The following is a 15,323-nucleotide window of genomic DNA, read 5'->3' on the forward strand; positions in this document are numbered from 1 at the left end:
TAGAAAACTTACCGTTGGCTCTAGATTCTAATCTATCACTCCGATTTGCAAACGGATTTCACTAAAGCTGTATTTTTCATCCCAGAACATAGTTTAGGGGCCATTACCTCTTCAACTATAGTCATTTTTCTTTCGATTGCAAACGTAACCAGTTTTTCAATGGTGTAATGGTTTAACATAGAAAACGTACCGTTGGCTCTAGATTCTAATCTATCACTCCTATTTGCAAACGGATTTCACTGAAGCTGTAACTTGCATCCCAGAACATAGTTTAGGGGCCATTACCTCTTCAACTATAGTCATTTTTCTTTCGATTGCAGACGTAACCAGTTTTTCAATGGTGTAATGGTTTAACATAGAAAACGTACCGTTGGCTCTAGATTCTAATCTATCACTCCGATTTGCAAACGGATTTCACTGAAGCTGTATTTTTCATCCCAGAACATAGTTTAGGGGCCATTACCTCTTCAATTATAGTCATTTTTCTTTCGATTGCAAACGTAACCAGTTTTTCAATGGTGTAATGGTTTAACATATAAAACGTACCGTTGGCTCTAGATTCTAATCTATCACTCCGATTTGCAAACCGATTTCACTGAAGCTGTAACTTTCATCCCAGAACATAGTTTAGGGGCCATTACCTCTTCAACTATAGTCATTTTTCTTTCGATTGCAAACGTAACCAGTTTTTCAATGGTGTAATGGTTTAACATAGAAAACGTACCGTTGGCTCTAGATTCTAATCTATCACTCCGATTTGCAAACGGATTTCACTGAAGCTGTATTTTTCATCCCAGAACATAGTTTAGGGGCCATTACCTCTTCAACTATAGTCATTTTTCTTTCGATTGCAAACGTAACCAGTTTTTCAATGGTGTAATGGTTTAACATAGAAAACTTACCGTTGGCTCTAGATTCTAATCTATCACTCCGATTTGCAAACGGATTTCACTAAAGCTGTATTTTTCATCCCAGAACATAGTTTAGGGGCCATTACCTCTTCAACTATAGTCATTTTTCTTTCGATTGCAAACGTAACCAGTTTTTCAATGGTGTAATGGTTTAACATAGAAAACGTACCGTTGGCTCTAGATTCTAATCTATCACTCCTATTTGCAAACGGATTTCACTGAAGCTGTAACTTTCATCCCAGAACATAGTTTAGGGGCCATTACCTCTTCAACTATAGTCATTTTTCTTTCGATTGCAGACGTAACCAGTTTTTCAATGGTGTAATGGTTTAACATAGAAAACGTACCGTTGGCTCTAGATTCTAATCTATCACTCCGATTTGCAAACCGATTTCACTGAAGCTGTAACTTTCATCCCAGAACATAGTTTAGGGGCCATTACCTCTTCAACTATAGTCATTTTTCTTTCGATTGCAAACGTAACCAGTTTTTCAATGGTGTAATGGTTTAACATAGAAAACGTACCGTTGGCTCTAGATTCTAATCTATCACTCCGATTTGCAAACGGATTTCACTGAAGCTGTATTTTTCATCCCAGAACATAGTTTAGGGGCCATTACCTCTTCAACTATAGTCATTTTTCTTTCGATTGCAAACGTAACCAGTTTTTCAATGGAGTAATGGTTTAACATAGAAAACTTACTGTTGGCTCTAGATTCTAATCTATCACTCCGATTTGCAAACGGATTTCACTGAAGCTGTATTTTTCATCCCAGAACATAGTTTAGGGGCCATTACCTCTTCAACTATAGTCGTTTTTCTTTTGATTGCAAACGTAACCAGTTTTTCAATGGTGTAATGGTTTAACATAGAAAACGTACCGTTGGCTCTAGATTCTAATCTATCACTCCGATTTGCAAACGGATTTCACTGAAGCTGTATTTTTCATCCCAGAACATAGTTTAGGGGCCATTACCTCTTCAACTATAGTCATTTTTCTTTCGATTGCAAACGTAACCAGTTTTTCAATGGTGTAATGGTTTAACATAGAAAACGTACCGTTGGCTCTAGATTCTAATCTATCACTCCGATTTGCAAACGGATTTCACTGAAGCTGTAACTTTCATCCCAGAACATAGTTTAGGTGCCATTACCTCTTCAACTATAGTCATTTTTCTTTCGATTGCAGACGTAACCAGTTTTTCAATGGTGTAATGGTTTAACATAGAAAACGTACCGTTGGCTCTAGATTCTAATCTATCACTCCGATTTGCAAACGGATTTCACTGAAGCTGTATTTTTCATCCCAGAACATAGTTTAGGGGCCATTACCTCTTCAACTATAGTCATTTTTCTTTCGATTGCAAACGTAACCAGTTTTTCAATGGTGTAATGGTTTAACATAGAAAACGTACCGTTGGCTCTAGATTCTAATCTATCACTCCGATTTGCAAACGGATTTCACTGAAGCTGTAACTTTCATCCCAGAACATAGTTTAGGGGCCATTACCTCTTCAACTATAGTCATTTTTCTTTCGATTGCAAACGTAACCAGTTTTTCAATGGTGTAATGGTTTAACATAGAAAACTTACCGTTGGCTCTAGATTCTAATCTATCACTCCGATTTGCAAACGGATTTCACTGAAGCTGTATTTTTCATCCCAGAACATAGTTTAGGGGCCATTACCTCTTCAACTATAGTCATTTTTCTTTCGATTGCAAACGTAACCAGTTTTTCAATGGTGTAATGGTTTAACATATAAAACGTACCGTTGGCTCTAGATTCTAATCTATCACTCCGATTTGCAAACGGATTTCACTGAAGCTGTAACTTTCATCCCAGAACATAGTTTAGGGGCCATTACCTCTTCAACTATAGTCATTTTTCTTTCGATTGCAAACGTAACCAGTTTTTCAATGGTGTAATGGTTTAACATAGAAAACTTACCGTTGGCTCTAGATTCTAATCTATCACTCCGATTTGCAAACGGATTTCACTGAAGCTGTATTTTTCATCCCAGAACATAGTTTAGGGGCCATTACCTCTTCAACTGTAGTCATTTTTCTTTCGATTGCAAACGTAACCAGTTTTTCAATGGTGTAATGGTTTAACATATAAAACGTACCGTTGGCTCTAGATTCTAATCTATCACTCCGATTTGCAAACGGATTTCACTGAAGCTGTAACTTTCATCCCAGAACATAGTTTAGGGGCCATTACCTCTTCAACTATAGTCATTTTTCTTTCGGTTGCAAACGTAACCAGTTTTTCAATGGTGTAATGGTTTAACATAGAAAACGTACCGTTGGCTCTAGATTCTAATCTATCACTCCGATTTGCAAACGGATTTCACTGAAGCTGTATTTTTCATACCAGAACATAGTTTAGGGGCCATTACCTCTTCAACTATAGTCATTCTTCTTTCGATTGCAAACGTAACCAGTTTTTCAATGGTGTAATGGTTTAACATAGAAAACGTACCGTTGGCTCTAGATTCTAATCTATCACTCCGATTTGCAAACGGATTTCACTGAAGCTGTAACTTTCATCCCAGAACATAGTTTAGGGGCCATTACCTCTTCAACTATAGTCATTTTTCTTTCGATTGCAAACGTAACCAGTTTTTCAATGGTGTAATGGTTTAACATAGAAAACTTACCGTTGGCTCTAGATTCTAATCTATCACTCCGATTTGCAAACGGATTTCACTGAAGCTGTATTTTTCATCCCAGAACATAGTTTAGGGGCCATTACCTCTTCAACTATAGTCATTTTTCTTTCGATTGCAAACGTAACCAGTTTTTCAATGGTGTAATGGTTTAACATAGAAAACGTACCGTTGGCTCTAGATTCTAATCTATCACTCCGATTTGCAAACGAATTTCACTGAAGCTGTAACTTTCATCCCAGAACATAGTTTAGGGGCCATTACCTCTTCAACTATAGTCATTTTTCTTTCGATTGCAGACGTAACCAGTTTTTCAATGGTGTAATGGTTTAACATAGAAAACGTACCGTTGGCTCTAGATTCTAATCTATCACTCCGATTTGCAAACGGATTTCACTGAAGCTGTATTTTTCATCCCAGAACATAGTTTAGGGGCCATTACCTCTTCAACTATAGTCATTTTTCTTTCGATTGCAAACGTAACCAGTTTTTCAATGGTGTAATGGTTTAACATAGAAAACTTACCGTTGGCTCTAGATTCTAATCTATCACTCCGATTTGCAAACGGATTTCACTGAAGCTGTATTTTTCATCCCAGAACATAGTTTAGGGGCCATTACCTCTTCAACTATAGTCATTTTTCTTTCGATTGCAAACGTAACCAGTTTTTCAATGGTGTAATGGTTTAACATAGAAAACGTACCGTTGGCTCTAGATTCTAATCTATCACTCCGATTTGCAAACGGATTTCACTGAAGCTGTAACTTTCATCCCAGAACATAGTTTAGGGGCCATTACCTCTTCAACTATAGTCATTTTTCTTTCGATTGCAAACGTAACCAGTTTTTCAATGGTGTAATGGTTTAACATATAAAACGTACCGTTGGCTCTAGATTCTAATCTATCACTCCGATTTGCAAACGGATTTCACTGAAGCTGTAACTTTCATCCCAGAACATAGTTTAGGGGCCATTACCTCTTCAACTATAGTCATTTTTCTTTCGATTGCAAACGTAACCAGTTTTTCAATGGCGTAATGGTTTAACATAGAAAACTTACCGTTGGCTCTAGATTCTAATCTATCACTCCGATTTGCAAACGGATTTCACTGAAGCTGTATTTTTCATCCCAGAACATAGTTTAGGGGCCATTACCTCTTCAACTATAGTCATTTTTCTTTCGATTGCAAACGTAACCAGTTTTTCAATGGTGTAATGGTTTAACATAGAAAACGTACCGTTGGCTCTAGATTCTAATCTATCACTCCGATTTGCAAACGGATTTCACTGAAGCTGTAACTTTCATCCCAGAACATAGTTTAGGGGCCATTACCTCTTCAACTATAGTCATTTTTCTTTCGATTGCAAACGTAACCAGTTTTTCAATGGTGTAATGGTTTAACATAGAAAACGTACCGTTGGCTCTAGATTCTAATCTATCACTCCGATTTGCAAACGGATTTCACTGAAGCTGTAACTTTCATCCCAGAACATAGTTTAGGGGCCATTACCTCTTCAACTATAGTCATTTTTCTTTCGATTGCAAACGTAACCAGTTTTTCAATGGTGTAATGGTTTAACATAGAAAACGTACCGTTGGCTCTAGATTCTAATCTATCACTCCGATTTGCAAACGGATTTCACTGAAGCTGTAACTTTCATCCCAGAACATAGTTTAGGGGCCATTACCTCTTCAACTATAGTCATTTTTCTTTCAATTGCAAACGTAACCAGTTTTTCAATGGTGTAATGGTTTAACATAGAAAACTTACCGTTGGCTCTAGATTCTAATCTATCACTCCGATTTGCAAACGGATTTCACTGAAGCTGTATTTTTCATCCCAGAACATAGTTTAGGGGCCATTACCTCTTCAACTATAGTCATTTTTCTTTCGATTGCAAACGTAACTAGTTTTTCAATGGTGTAATGGTTTAACATAGAAAACGTACCGTTGGCTCTAGATTCTAATCTATCACTCCGATTTGCAAACGGATTTTACTGAAGCTGTATTTTTCATCCCAGAACATAGTTTAGGGGCCATTACCTCTTCAACTATAGTAATTTTTCTTTCGATTGCAAACGTAACCAGTTTTTCAGTGGTGTAGTGGTTTAACATAGAAAACGTACCGTTGGCTTTAGATTCTAATCTATCACTCCGATTTGCAAACGGATTTCACTGAAACTGTATTTTTCATCCCAGAACATAGTTTAGGGGCCATTACCTCTTCAACTATAGTCATTTTTCTTTCGATTGCAAACGTAACCAGTTTTTCAATGGTGTAATGGTTTAACATAGAAAACTTACCGTTGGCTCTAGATTCTAATCTATCACTCCGATTTGCAAACGGATTTCACTGAAGCTGTATTTTTCATCCCAGAACATAGTTTAGGGGCCATTACCTCTTCAACTATAGTCATTTTTCTTTCGATTGCAAACGTAACCAGTTTTTCAATGGTGTAATGGTTTAACATAGAAAACTTACCGTTGGCTCTAGATTCTAATCTATCACTCCGATTTGCAAACGGATTTCACTGAAGATGTATTTATCATCCCAGAACATAGTTTAGGGGCCATTACCTCTTCAACTATAGTCATTTTTCTTTCGATTGCAAACGTAACCAGTTTTTCAATGGTGTAATGGTTTAACATAGAAAACGTACCGTTGGCTCTAGATTCTAATCTATCACTCCGATTTGCAAACGGATTTCACTGAAGCTGTAACTTTCATCCCAGAACATAGTTTAGGGGCCATTACCTCTTCAACTATAGTCATTTTTCTTTCGATTGCAAACGTAACCAGTTTTTAATGGTGTAATGGTTTAACATAGAAAACTTACCGTTGGCTCTAGATTCTAATCTATCACTCCGATTTGCAAACGGATTTCACTGAAGCTGTAACTTTCATCCCAGAACATAGTTTAGGGGCTATTACCTCTTCAACTATAGTCATTTTTCTTTCGATTGCAAACGTAACCAGTTTTTCAATGGTGTAATGGTTTAACATAGAAAACGTACCGTTGGCTCTAGATTCTAATCTATCACTCCGATTTGCAAACGGATTTCACTGAAGCTGTAACTTTCATCCCAGAACATAGTTTAGGGGTCATTACCTCTTCAACTATAGTCATTTTTCTTTCAATTGCAAACGTAACCAGTTTTTCAATGGTGTAATGCTTTAACATAGAAAACTTACCGTTGGCTCTAGATTCTAATCTATCACTCCGATTTGCAAACGGATTTCACTGAAGCTGTATTTTTCATCCCAGAACATAGTTTAGGGGCCATTACCTCTTCAACTATAGTCATTTTTCTTTCGATTGCAAACGTAACTAGTTTTTCAATGGTGTAATGGTTTAACATAGAAAACGTACCGTTGGCTCTAGATTCTAATCTATCACTCCGATTTGCAAACGGATTTTACTGAAGCTGTATTTTTCATCCCAGAACATAGTTTAGGGGCCATTACCTCTTCAACTATAGTAATTTTTCTTTCGATTGCAAACGTAACCAGTTTTTCAGTGGTGTAGTGGTTTAACATAGAAAACGTACCGTTGGCTATAGATTCTAATCTATCACTCCGATTTGCAAACGGATTTCACTGAAACTGTATTTTTCATCCCAGAACATAGTTTAGGGGCCATTACCTCTTCAACTATAGTCATTTTTCTTTCGATTGCAAACGTAACCAGTTTTTCAATGGTGTAATGGTTTAACATAGAAAACTTACCGTTGGCTCTAGATTCTAATCTATCACTCCGATTTGCAAACGGATTTCACTGAAGCTGTATTTTTCATCCCAGAACATAGTTTAGGGGCCATTACCTCTTCAACTATAGTCATTTTTCTTTCGATTGCAAACGTAACCAGTTTTTCAATGGTGTAATGGTTTAACATAGAAAACTTACCGTTGGCTCTAGATTCTAATCTATCACTCCGATTTGCAAACGGATTTCACTGAAGATGTATTTATCATCCCAGAACATAGTTTAGGGGCCATTACCTCTTCAACTATAGTCATTTTTCTTTCGATTGCAAACGTAACCAGTTTTTCAATGGTGTAATGGTTTAACATAGAAAACGTACCGTTGGCTCTAGATTCTAATCTATCACTCCGATTTGCAAACGGATTTCACTGAAGCTGTAACTTTCATCCCAGAACATAGTTTAGGGGCCATTACCTCTTCAACTATAGTCATTTTTCTTTCGATTGCAAACGTAACCAGTTTTTAATGGTGTAATGGTTTAACATAGAAAACTTACCGTTGGCTCTAGATTCTAATCTATCACTCCGATTTGCAAACGGATTTCACTGAAGCTGTAACTTTCATCCCAGAACATAGTTTAGGGGCCATTACCTCTTCAACTATAGTCATTTTTCTTTCGATTGCAAACGTAACCAGTTTTTCAATGGTGTAATGGTTTAACATAGAAAACGTACCGTTGGCTCTAGATTCTAATCTATCACTCCGATTTGCAAACGGATTTCACTAAAGCTGTAACTTTCATCCCAGAACATAGTTTAGGGGCCATTACCTCTTCAACTATAGTCATTTTTCTTTCGATTGCAAACGTAACCAGTTTTTAATGGTGTAATGGTTTAACATAGAAAACTTACCGTTGGCTCTAGATTCTAATCTATCACTCCGATTTGCAAACGGATTTCACTGAAGCTGTAACTTTCATCCCAGAACATAGTTTAGGGGCCATTACCTCTTCAACTATAGTCATTTTTCTTTCGATTGCAAACGTAACCAGTTTTTCAATGGTGTAATGGTTTAACATAGAAAACTTACCGTTGGCTCTAGATTCTAATCTATCACTCCGATTTGCAAACGGATTTCACTGAAGCTGTAACTTTCATCCCAGAACATAGTTTAGGGGCCATTACCTCTTCAACTATAGTCATTTTTCTTTCGATTGCAAACGTAACCAGTTTTTCAATGGTGTAATGGTTTAACATAGAAAACGTACCGTTGGCTCTAGATTCTAATCTATCACTCCGATTTGCAACGGATTTCACTGAAGCTGTAACTTTCATCCCAGAACATAGTTTAGGGGCCATTACCTCTTCAACTATAGTCATTTTTCTTTCGATTGCAAACGTAACCAGTTTTTAATGGTGTAATGGTTTAACATAGAAAACTTACCGTTGGCTCTAGATTCTAATCTATCACTCCGATTTGCAAACGGATTTCACTGAAGCTGTAACTTTCATCCCAGAACATAGTTTAGGGGCCATTACCTCTTCAACTATAGTCATTTTTCTTTCGATTGCAAACGTAACCAGTTTTTCAATGGTGTAATGGTTTAACATAGAAAACGTACCGTTGGCTCTAGATTCTAATCTATCACTCCGATTTGCAAACGGATTTCACTGAAGCTGTATTTTTCATCCCAGAACATAGTTTAGGGGCCATTACCTCTTCAACTATAGTCATTTTTCTTTCGATTGCAAACGTAACCAGTTTTTCAATGGTGTAATAGTTTAACATAGAAAACGTACCGTTGGCTCTAGATTCTAATCTATCACTCCGATTTGCAAACGGATTTCACTGAAGCTGTAACTTTCATCCCAGAACATAGTTTAGGGGCCATTACTTCTTCAACTATAGTCATTTTTCTTTCAATTGCAAACGTAACCAGTTTTTTAATGGTGTAATGGTTTAACATAGAAAACTTACCGTTGGCTCTAGATTCTAATCTATCACTCCGATTTGCAAACGGATTTCACTGAAGCTGTATTTTTCATCCCAGAACATAGTTTAGGGGCCATTACCTCTTCAACTATAGTCATTTTTCTTTCGATTGCAAACGTAACTAGTTTTTCAATGGTGTAATGGTTTAACATAGAAAACGTACCGTTGGCTCTAGATTCTAATCTATCACTCCGATTTGCAAACGGATTTTACTGAAGCTGTATTTTTCATCCCAGAACATAGTTTAGGGGCCATTACCTCTTCAACTATAGTCATTTTTATTTCGATTGCAAACGTAACCAGTTTTTTAATGGTGTAGTGGTTTAACATAGAAAACGTACCGTTGGCTCTAGATTCTAATCTATCACTCCGATTTGCAAACGGATTTCACTGAAACTGTATTTTTCATCCCAGAACATAGTTTAGGGGCCATTACCTCTTCAACTATAGTCATTTTTCTTTCGATTGCAAACGTAACCAGTTTTTCAATGGTGTAATGGTTTAACATAGAAAACTTACCGTTGGCTCTAGATTCTAATCTATCACTCCGATTTGCAAACGGATTTCACTGAAGCTGTATTTTTCATCCCAGAACATAGTTTAGGGGCCATTACCTCTTCAACTATAGTCATTTTTCTTTCGATTGCAAACGTAACCAGTTTTTCAATGGTGTAATGGTTTAACATAGAAAACTTACCGTTGGCTCTAGATTCTAATCTATCACTCCGATTTGCAAACGGATTTCACTAAAGCTGTATTTTTCATCCCAGAACATAGTTTAGGGGCCATTACCTCTTCAACTATAGTCATTTTTCTTTCGATTGCAAACGTAACCAGTTTTTCAATGGTGTAATGGTTTAACATAGAAAACGTACCGTTGGCTCTAGATTCTAATCTATCACTCCTATTTGCAAACGGATTTCACTGAAGCTGTAACTTTCATCCCAGAACATAGTTTAGGGGCCATTACCTCTTCAACTATAGTCATTTTTCTTTCGATTGCAGACGTAACTGTGGAGATATATTGAGGTGCTGATGATATTAAGGATAACAGGAACATATTTCCTTCATTTTTTGACTGTAACATATGGGATTGTCTGTTAGCCAGTCTTCCTGGAATTCCGTATAAAGTGTAAATTACCTATCATTGTCTGCTTCTAATGAGGAAACCCTTAATTAGACAGTTGCTGTGAAGCCTATACAGGTGGTCAGACCATGTTGTCTGAATAATGCCTCAGATGTGTATTGGGCTTGGGAGTAATTGGTCACCTGGCCAGAGTAAACTGAAGTCTGTCTAATGTAATTCTGTATGTAGATGTCCATTACCTCTGCCCCATTGTCCAGCAGGGGAAACTGTGTCTACTGCTAATTACCTGCCAATTGAGGAAGAATAGGCTGGTCGGCATGGCTTTTGAGTCTGGTGTCAGCCATTGGGACAAGGCAAGCCTGCTAGAGTCTTGGGGGCAGGGGGAAGCTGACACCTGAATGTTTGAAATGTATTTGACAGCCTACTGGAAATTATTGAAGAGGTGAAGTCCTTTTGATACCATTTTCTACCTGTGGAAATTGAATTATTGGTGGAGTTGAAAAGCCTCATTTAACAATCTCTTGATGTAAAGACATTGTAACCTGGGGAAATTGGGCTAAGGAAGTCTTTTGTTGGGTGTGTGGACTATAGTGGATGTTGGATCTCTGGAAATCCAATTATGACTGAGGATGTAATTAAATCCAGCTTCCCCCCCGTCCACACAGGCTTACAGCCTCGAGGCGAATATTTCATTATAAAAACCAGGGGACAGCTACCTCAAATTAGTTCTCTTCTGACGGTAGTGGCAGCCGGTCTCCTGGCCCAAGCTAGTGAACTCCTGGTCTAGCCAGACTGTGTCCGTCCACACCAAAGTCCACGATTCTTCTATCGGGATCCCTTTATTTTGGTAAGCAAAATCGCTTTGTGTGTTATCTTTGTACATTTTATCTTGTAACTATTTTTACTTTGTTTTTTTGTAATTTTTCTGTATATATTAAGTTTGCACTGTTCTATGTTTTTCTAGAATATTAAATTATTATTTAATAAGTTTGACTTCTGCCGTACTAAACTAACCCTCATAGCCTAGAAGAGACTGAAGTGTAACCGTGTATAAGTTCATGCCTAATTGTACGCTTGAGCAACACTACCGTAGGAAATTGTAATTGCATTGTGTGTGGGGGCGTTTGTCATACGTTGGCCTAAGCGCGCAGCTGACCCAACGTACGAACAACGCCAGTGCGAGTAGCGACAGCAGAGTGGCTAACAGTATCGTTCGGAACGACTGTTAGTGGGTCTTTGCTTCACGACAGTGTAAGATTGCAACTGTGTGTGTGTGTGTGGGTGCGTGGCGTTCCCGTATTTGGCCTAAGCGCAAAGCTGACCCAGATACGAAAACGCGGAGTGCGCGCTGAGGACTCGACAGCAGAGTGGAAGTGTCTAGCGAACAGCTAGTGGTGGCAGTGAGAAGTGTTTGAGGGGTTCCAGCCTTGTTTGTAGCTTAAATAAGGCTGTTCCCCGCTTAATCTGGTCAAACCCGCAGTCGGGAACCGTATACGCAGGCGTGCCGCGGGCCGGTTCCTGACATAATTGGCTGGCAGTGGTGGCATCGTTTAGTACATTAGTACGCAGTTTAGCTCGCTATTCTGAGTACTAAAGGCTGGAAGCTTGCTAGAAGCAACTAGCCTACAGAAGTCTACTCAGTGCAGAATCTATATACGTTTTTTTTTGTTCAAAGATACACACTTGGTGTTTTGCTTTCCCTTCCCCCCCCCCCTTTTTTTTCTTTTCTTTTATTTTTTGCAACACGATGGCTCAGAAAGCATCCAGCTATGCAAGGCAAAACAAGGAGATACTACTCAACCTGTGTGAGCACAAAGGCATCGAGACGGTGAGCGGCCAGACTAAGGAGCAGTTAGTTCGTGCGCTCGAGGAGCATGATGCGGCAGAGCAAGCCCGTGCTTCAACGTCAGCGGATGCAGCTCACGACACGACAGAGGAGGAATCGCTCCTGCCACAGAATGCGAGTGGAGACGATGTCCTGGATGATCCACCGAACTTGGAGATGACATCTCTGGAAGCCGACCTACAGCTACTAGGTTCGGCTGAGCCCGAACTGCGCCTAAAGCTGATCCTACTGCACCGACAGGCAGAGAAGGAACACGCGGAACGGCGACACCAGGCCGAGAGGGAAAGACACCAGGCCGAGAGGGAACAAGTTGCACAGCGACACCAGCTGGAGCTGGCTAAACTTCAGCAGCAGAACCGGTCTGCTGGACCCGCAGAACGCGAAGGTGAGCGAGTCCACAGAATCCCCCTGGATAAGTTCCCCGCTATGGACAAGGACTCTGACATAGACACTTTCCTACAGGGGTTTGAAAGGACTTGTCGGCAGTATGGGGTGCCCCGTGAGCAGTGGGCAAGATACCTCACACCAGGGCTGAGAGGCAAGGCCCTGGAGGCGTTTGTGAGTCTCCCCCAGGAGGAAGAAACAGACTTTGAGGCGATTAAGAAAGCCATCATTGCGCGATACCACCTCACGCCAGAGGTGTATCGAAAACGTTTCAGGACAGTGCAGCGAGGTCCTAATGACAGTTACCTGGATCATGCATGCAACCTGCGCACTGCCTTCCAGCAGTGGGTAAAAGGACTGGCGGTTGAGACCTTTGATGCCCTGCAGGAACTGATAATAAAAGACCAGTTCCTCCACACTTGTCCTGTTGAGGTCCGGCAGTTTGTACGGGACCGAGAGCCAAAGACCGTGGATGAGGCCGCGAAAGTTGCTGATGCCTACACGTCCAATCGAGCATCTGATTTTCGGAGGACTACGGCGCCCAGCTGGAAGGGAGAAAAGCCTGCGAGACCTTCTCCTCTGAGCACCCAGCGAAGCCAAGTCCCGCAGCCGCCTGGAGGTAGAACAGCCACCGTTGACACTCGGAGATGTTTTGCCTGTAACAAACCGGGTCACATCAGTGCTACGTGCCCAGAAAAGAAGAAGGAAGCCCCAAACTCTGGCGGGGCCCGGAATGCGTTGTGTGCCACCCGGAATGCAGGTAGCTATGCAGAGAATCTGCAACCTGTCACGGTTGGTGATACAGTTACCACCGGTCTAAGAGACACTGGAGCAGAGGTGACTCTAGTGCACCCCCAGCTTGTGAACCCTGAGGAGTACATTCCTGGCAAGACTATGGCTGTCAAAGGAGTTGGGGGCGTCACCCCTGCCATACCCACCGCCTTGGTCCACCTGGATTGGGGGGCCGGCAGCGGAATGAAAGAAGTGGGGGTAACGGATGCCATCCCCACGAACGTTTTGTTGGGTACTGACCTGGGACGGTTAGTGGCCCGGTATGAGCCTACTCCAAACCCCGTGGAGCCTGCATCCCCCGCAGAAGTTCAGGACTCTTGCAAGGTACTGTGTGATAATGCTGTGCAAGCGGGGAGTGCTGGTGAGGCCCCAGGGGCTACGGACTGTGTACTAGGAGCCAGCCCTAGTGAGTCTCCAGTGCCCAGGCCTGGAGGAGGACATGTTGTTACCATGAATGCAGATAATGTTGATGTAAAATGTGATGTGTTGCATAATGACATGTGTTCAGTGAACGTTCCGTCAGCTGCAGTGGTGACCCGCAGTGCTCACCGGGCTGCAGCAGACGAATTGTCCACTGAAGGGGCTGATGTCACTGGGTCGGGCTCTTCCACTTCAGAGCCTGGCTCTGAGGACCCAGAGGCCTCTCAGTTTGCCACCTCCCTGGTGCCTGTGGCCGACAGCGCTGAGTTCTCCGAGGCTGTGCGACTTGATATCAGCCTGGAAGAGCTCAGGAGTCTGGCGGACAGGGCACCGGTGGAGGGCGACAAAGTGAGGGTGTACTGGGAACACGGCAGACTGTACAGAGAGGTTATTCCCTCTGAGCCGTCTGAAGTGGAGGAGGCCGACCGGCAGTTGATTGTTCCCCACAGGTACAGGGAGCAGCTATTGAGAATAGCACATGAGGTGCCCCTGGCTGGTCACTTGGGGATCCGCAAGACCAAATCCCGGCTTGCCCACAATTTTTATTGGCCCCACATGGGGACAGATATTGCTGATTTTTGCCGGTCTTGTGTCGCCTGTCAGCGGGTCGGCAAAGCTGGTGGCACCGACAAAGCCCCACTGAGGCCCTTACCCATAATAGAGGAGCCCTTCCAAAGGGTTGCTGTTGACATAATTGGGCCTCTAGCGATACCCAGCAGCACAGGGAAACGTTTCATTCTCACGGTGGTAGATTATGCAACTCGCTACCCTGAGGCTGTAGCCCTGAGCTCCATACGGGCAGACAAGGTTGCGGACGCATTGGTGCGCATTTTCTCACGGGTCGGTTTTCCCCGCGAAATGCTCACCGATCACGGCCCACAATTCATGTCGCGCCTAATGGAATGCCTCTGTAAACAAATGCAGGTAGAACACATCATGGCCAGCCCTTACCACCCCCAGACAAATGGGTTATGTGAGCGGTTCAATGGTACTCTGAAACAGATGCTAAGGGTGTTTGTTGAATCGCAAGGGAGAGACTGGGAGCGATACCTGCCCCACTTGCTGTTTGCCTATCGTGAGGTGCCCCAGGCATCCACCGGGTTCTCACCCTTTGAGCTATTATATGGGAGGAGGGTACGCGGACCCCTCGATCTCATTCGAGAGGTCTGGGAGGGGCAGGATATGGGCCACGGGGTCTCCATAGTGGAATACGTTCTGAAGTTCCGGGAAAAGATGGACACCCTGGTGGGGTTAGTGCGAGAGAATCTGACTCAAGCCCAGGCCACCCAGAAGCAGTGGTATGACCACGGGGCTAGGGAGAGAGTTTATGAGGTAGGTCGCAAGGTATGGGTCCTAAACCCGATGCGACAGAATAAGCTGCAGGCCGCTTGGGATGGGCCCTATACCATACATAGGAAGATTAGTGATGTGACCTATGTGGTCGCGCTGGATGACCGAGGTAAGCAGCTGAAAACATACCATGTAAATATGTTAAAGGAACATCATGCTAGAACCG

General features: G+C 41.7%; 1 protein-coding gene across 1 annotated transcript; it reads left to right on the top strand.

Annotated features, from left to right (window-relative positions):
• Positions 1-12,200: 12,200 nt before the first annotated feature.
• LOC137537893 (uncharacterized) lies at positions 12,201-14,496 on the top strand. Its single transcript, XM_068259836.1, has 2 exons — positions 12,201-13,766; positions 14,411-14,496. The coding sequence occupies exons 1-2, from the start codon at positions 12,368-12,370 to the stop codon at positions 14,494-14,496; spliced, it is 1,485 nt and encodes a 494-aa protein (XP_068115937.1). The 5' UTR covers positions 12,201-12,367.
• The last annotated feature ends 827 nt before the right edge of the window (positions 14,497-15,323 follow it).

This window comes from Hyperolius riggenbachi, chromosome 11 (assembly GCF_040937935.1).
Source record: "Hyperolius riggenbachi isolate aHypRig1 chromosome 11, aHypRig1.pri, whole genome shotgun sequence".
In the NCBI taxonomy this organism is placed as follows: domain Eukaryota; kingdom Metazoa; phylum Chordata; class Amphibia; order Anura; family Hyperoliidae; genus Hyperolius; species Hyperolius riggenbachi.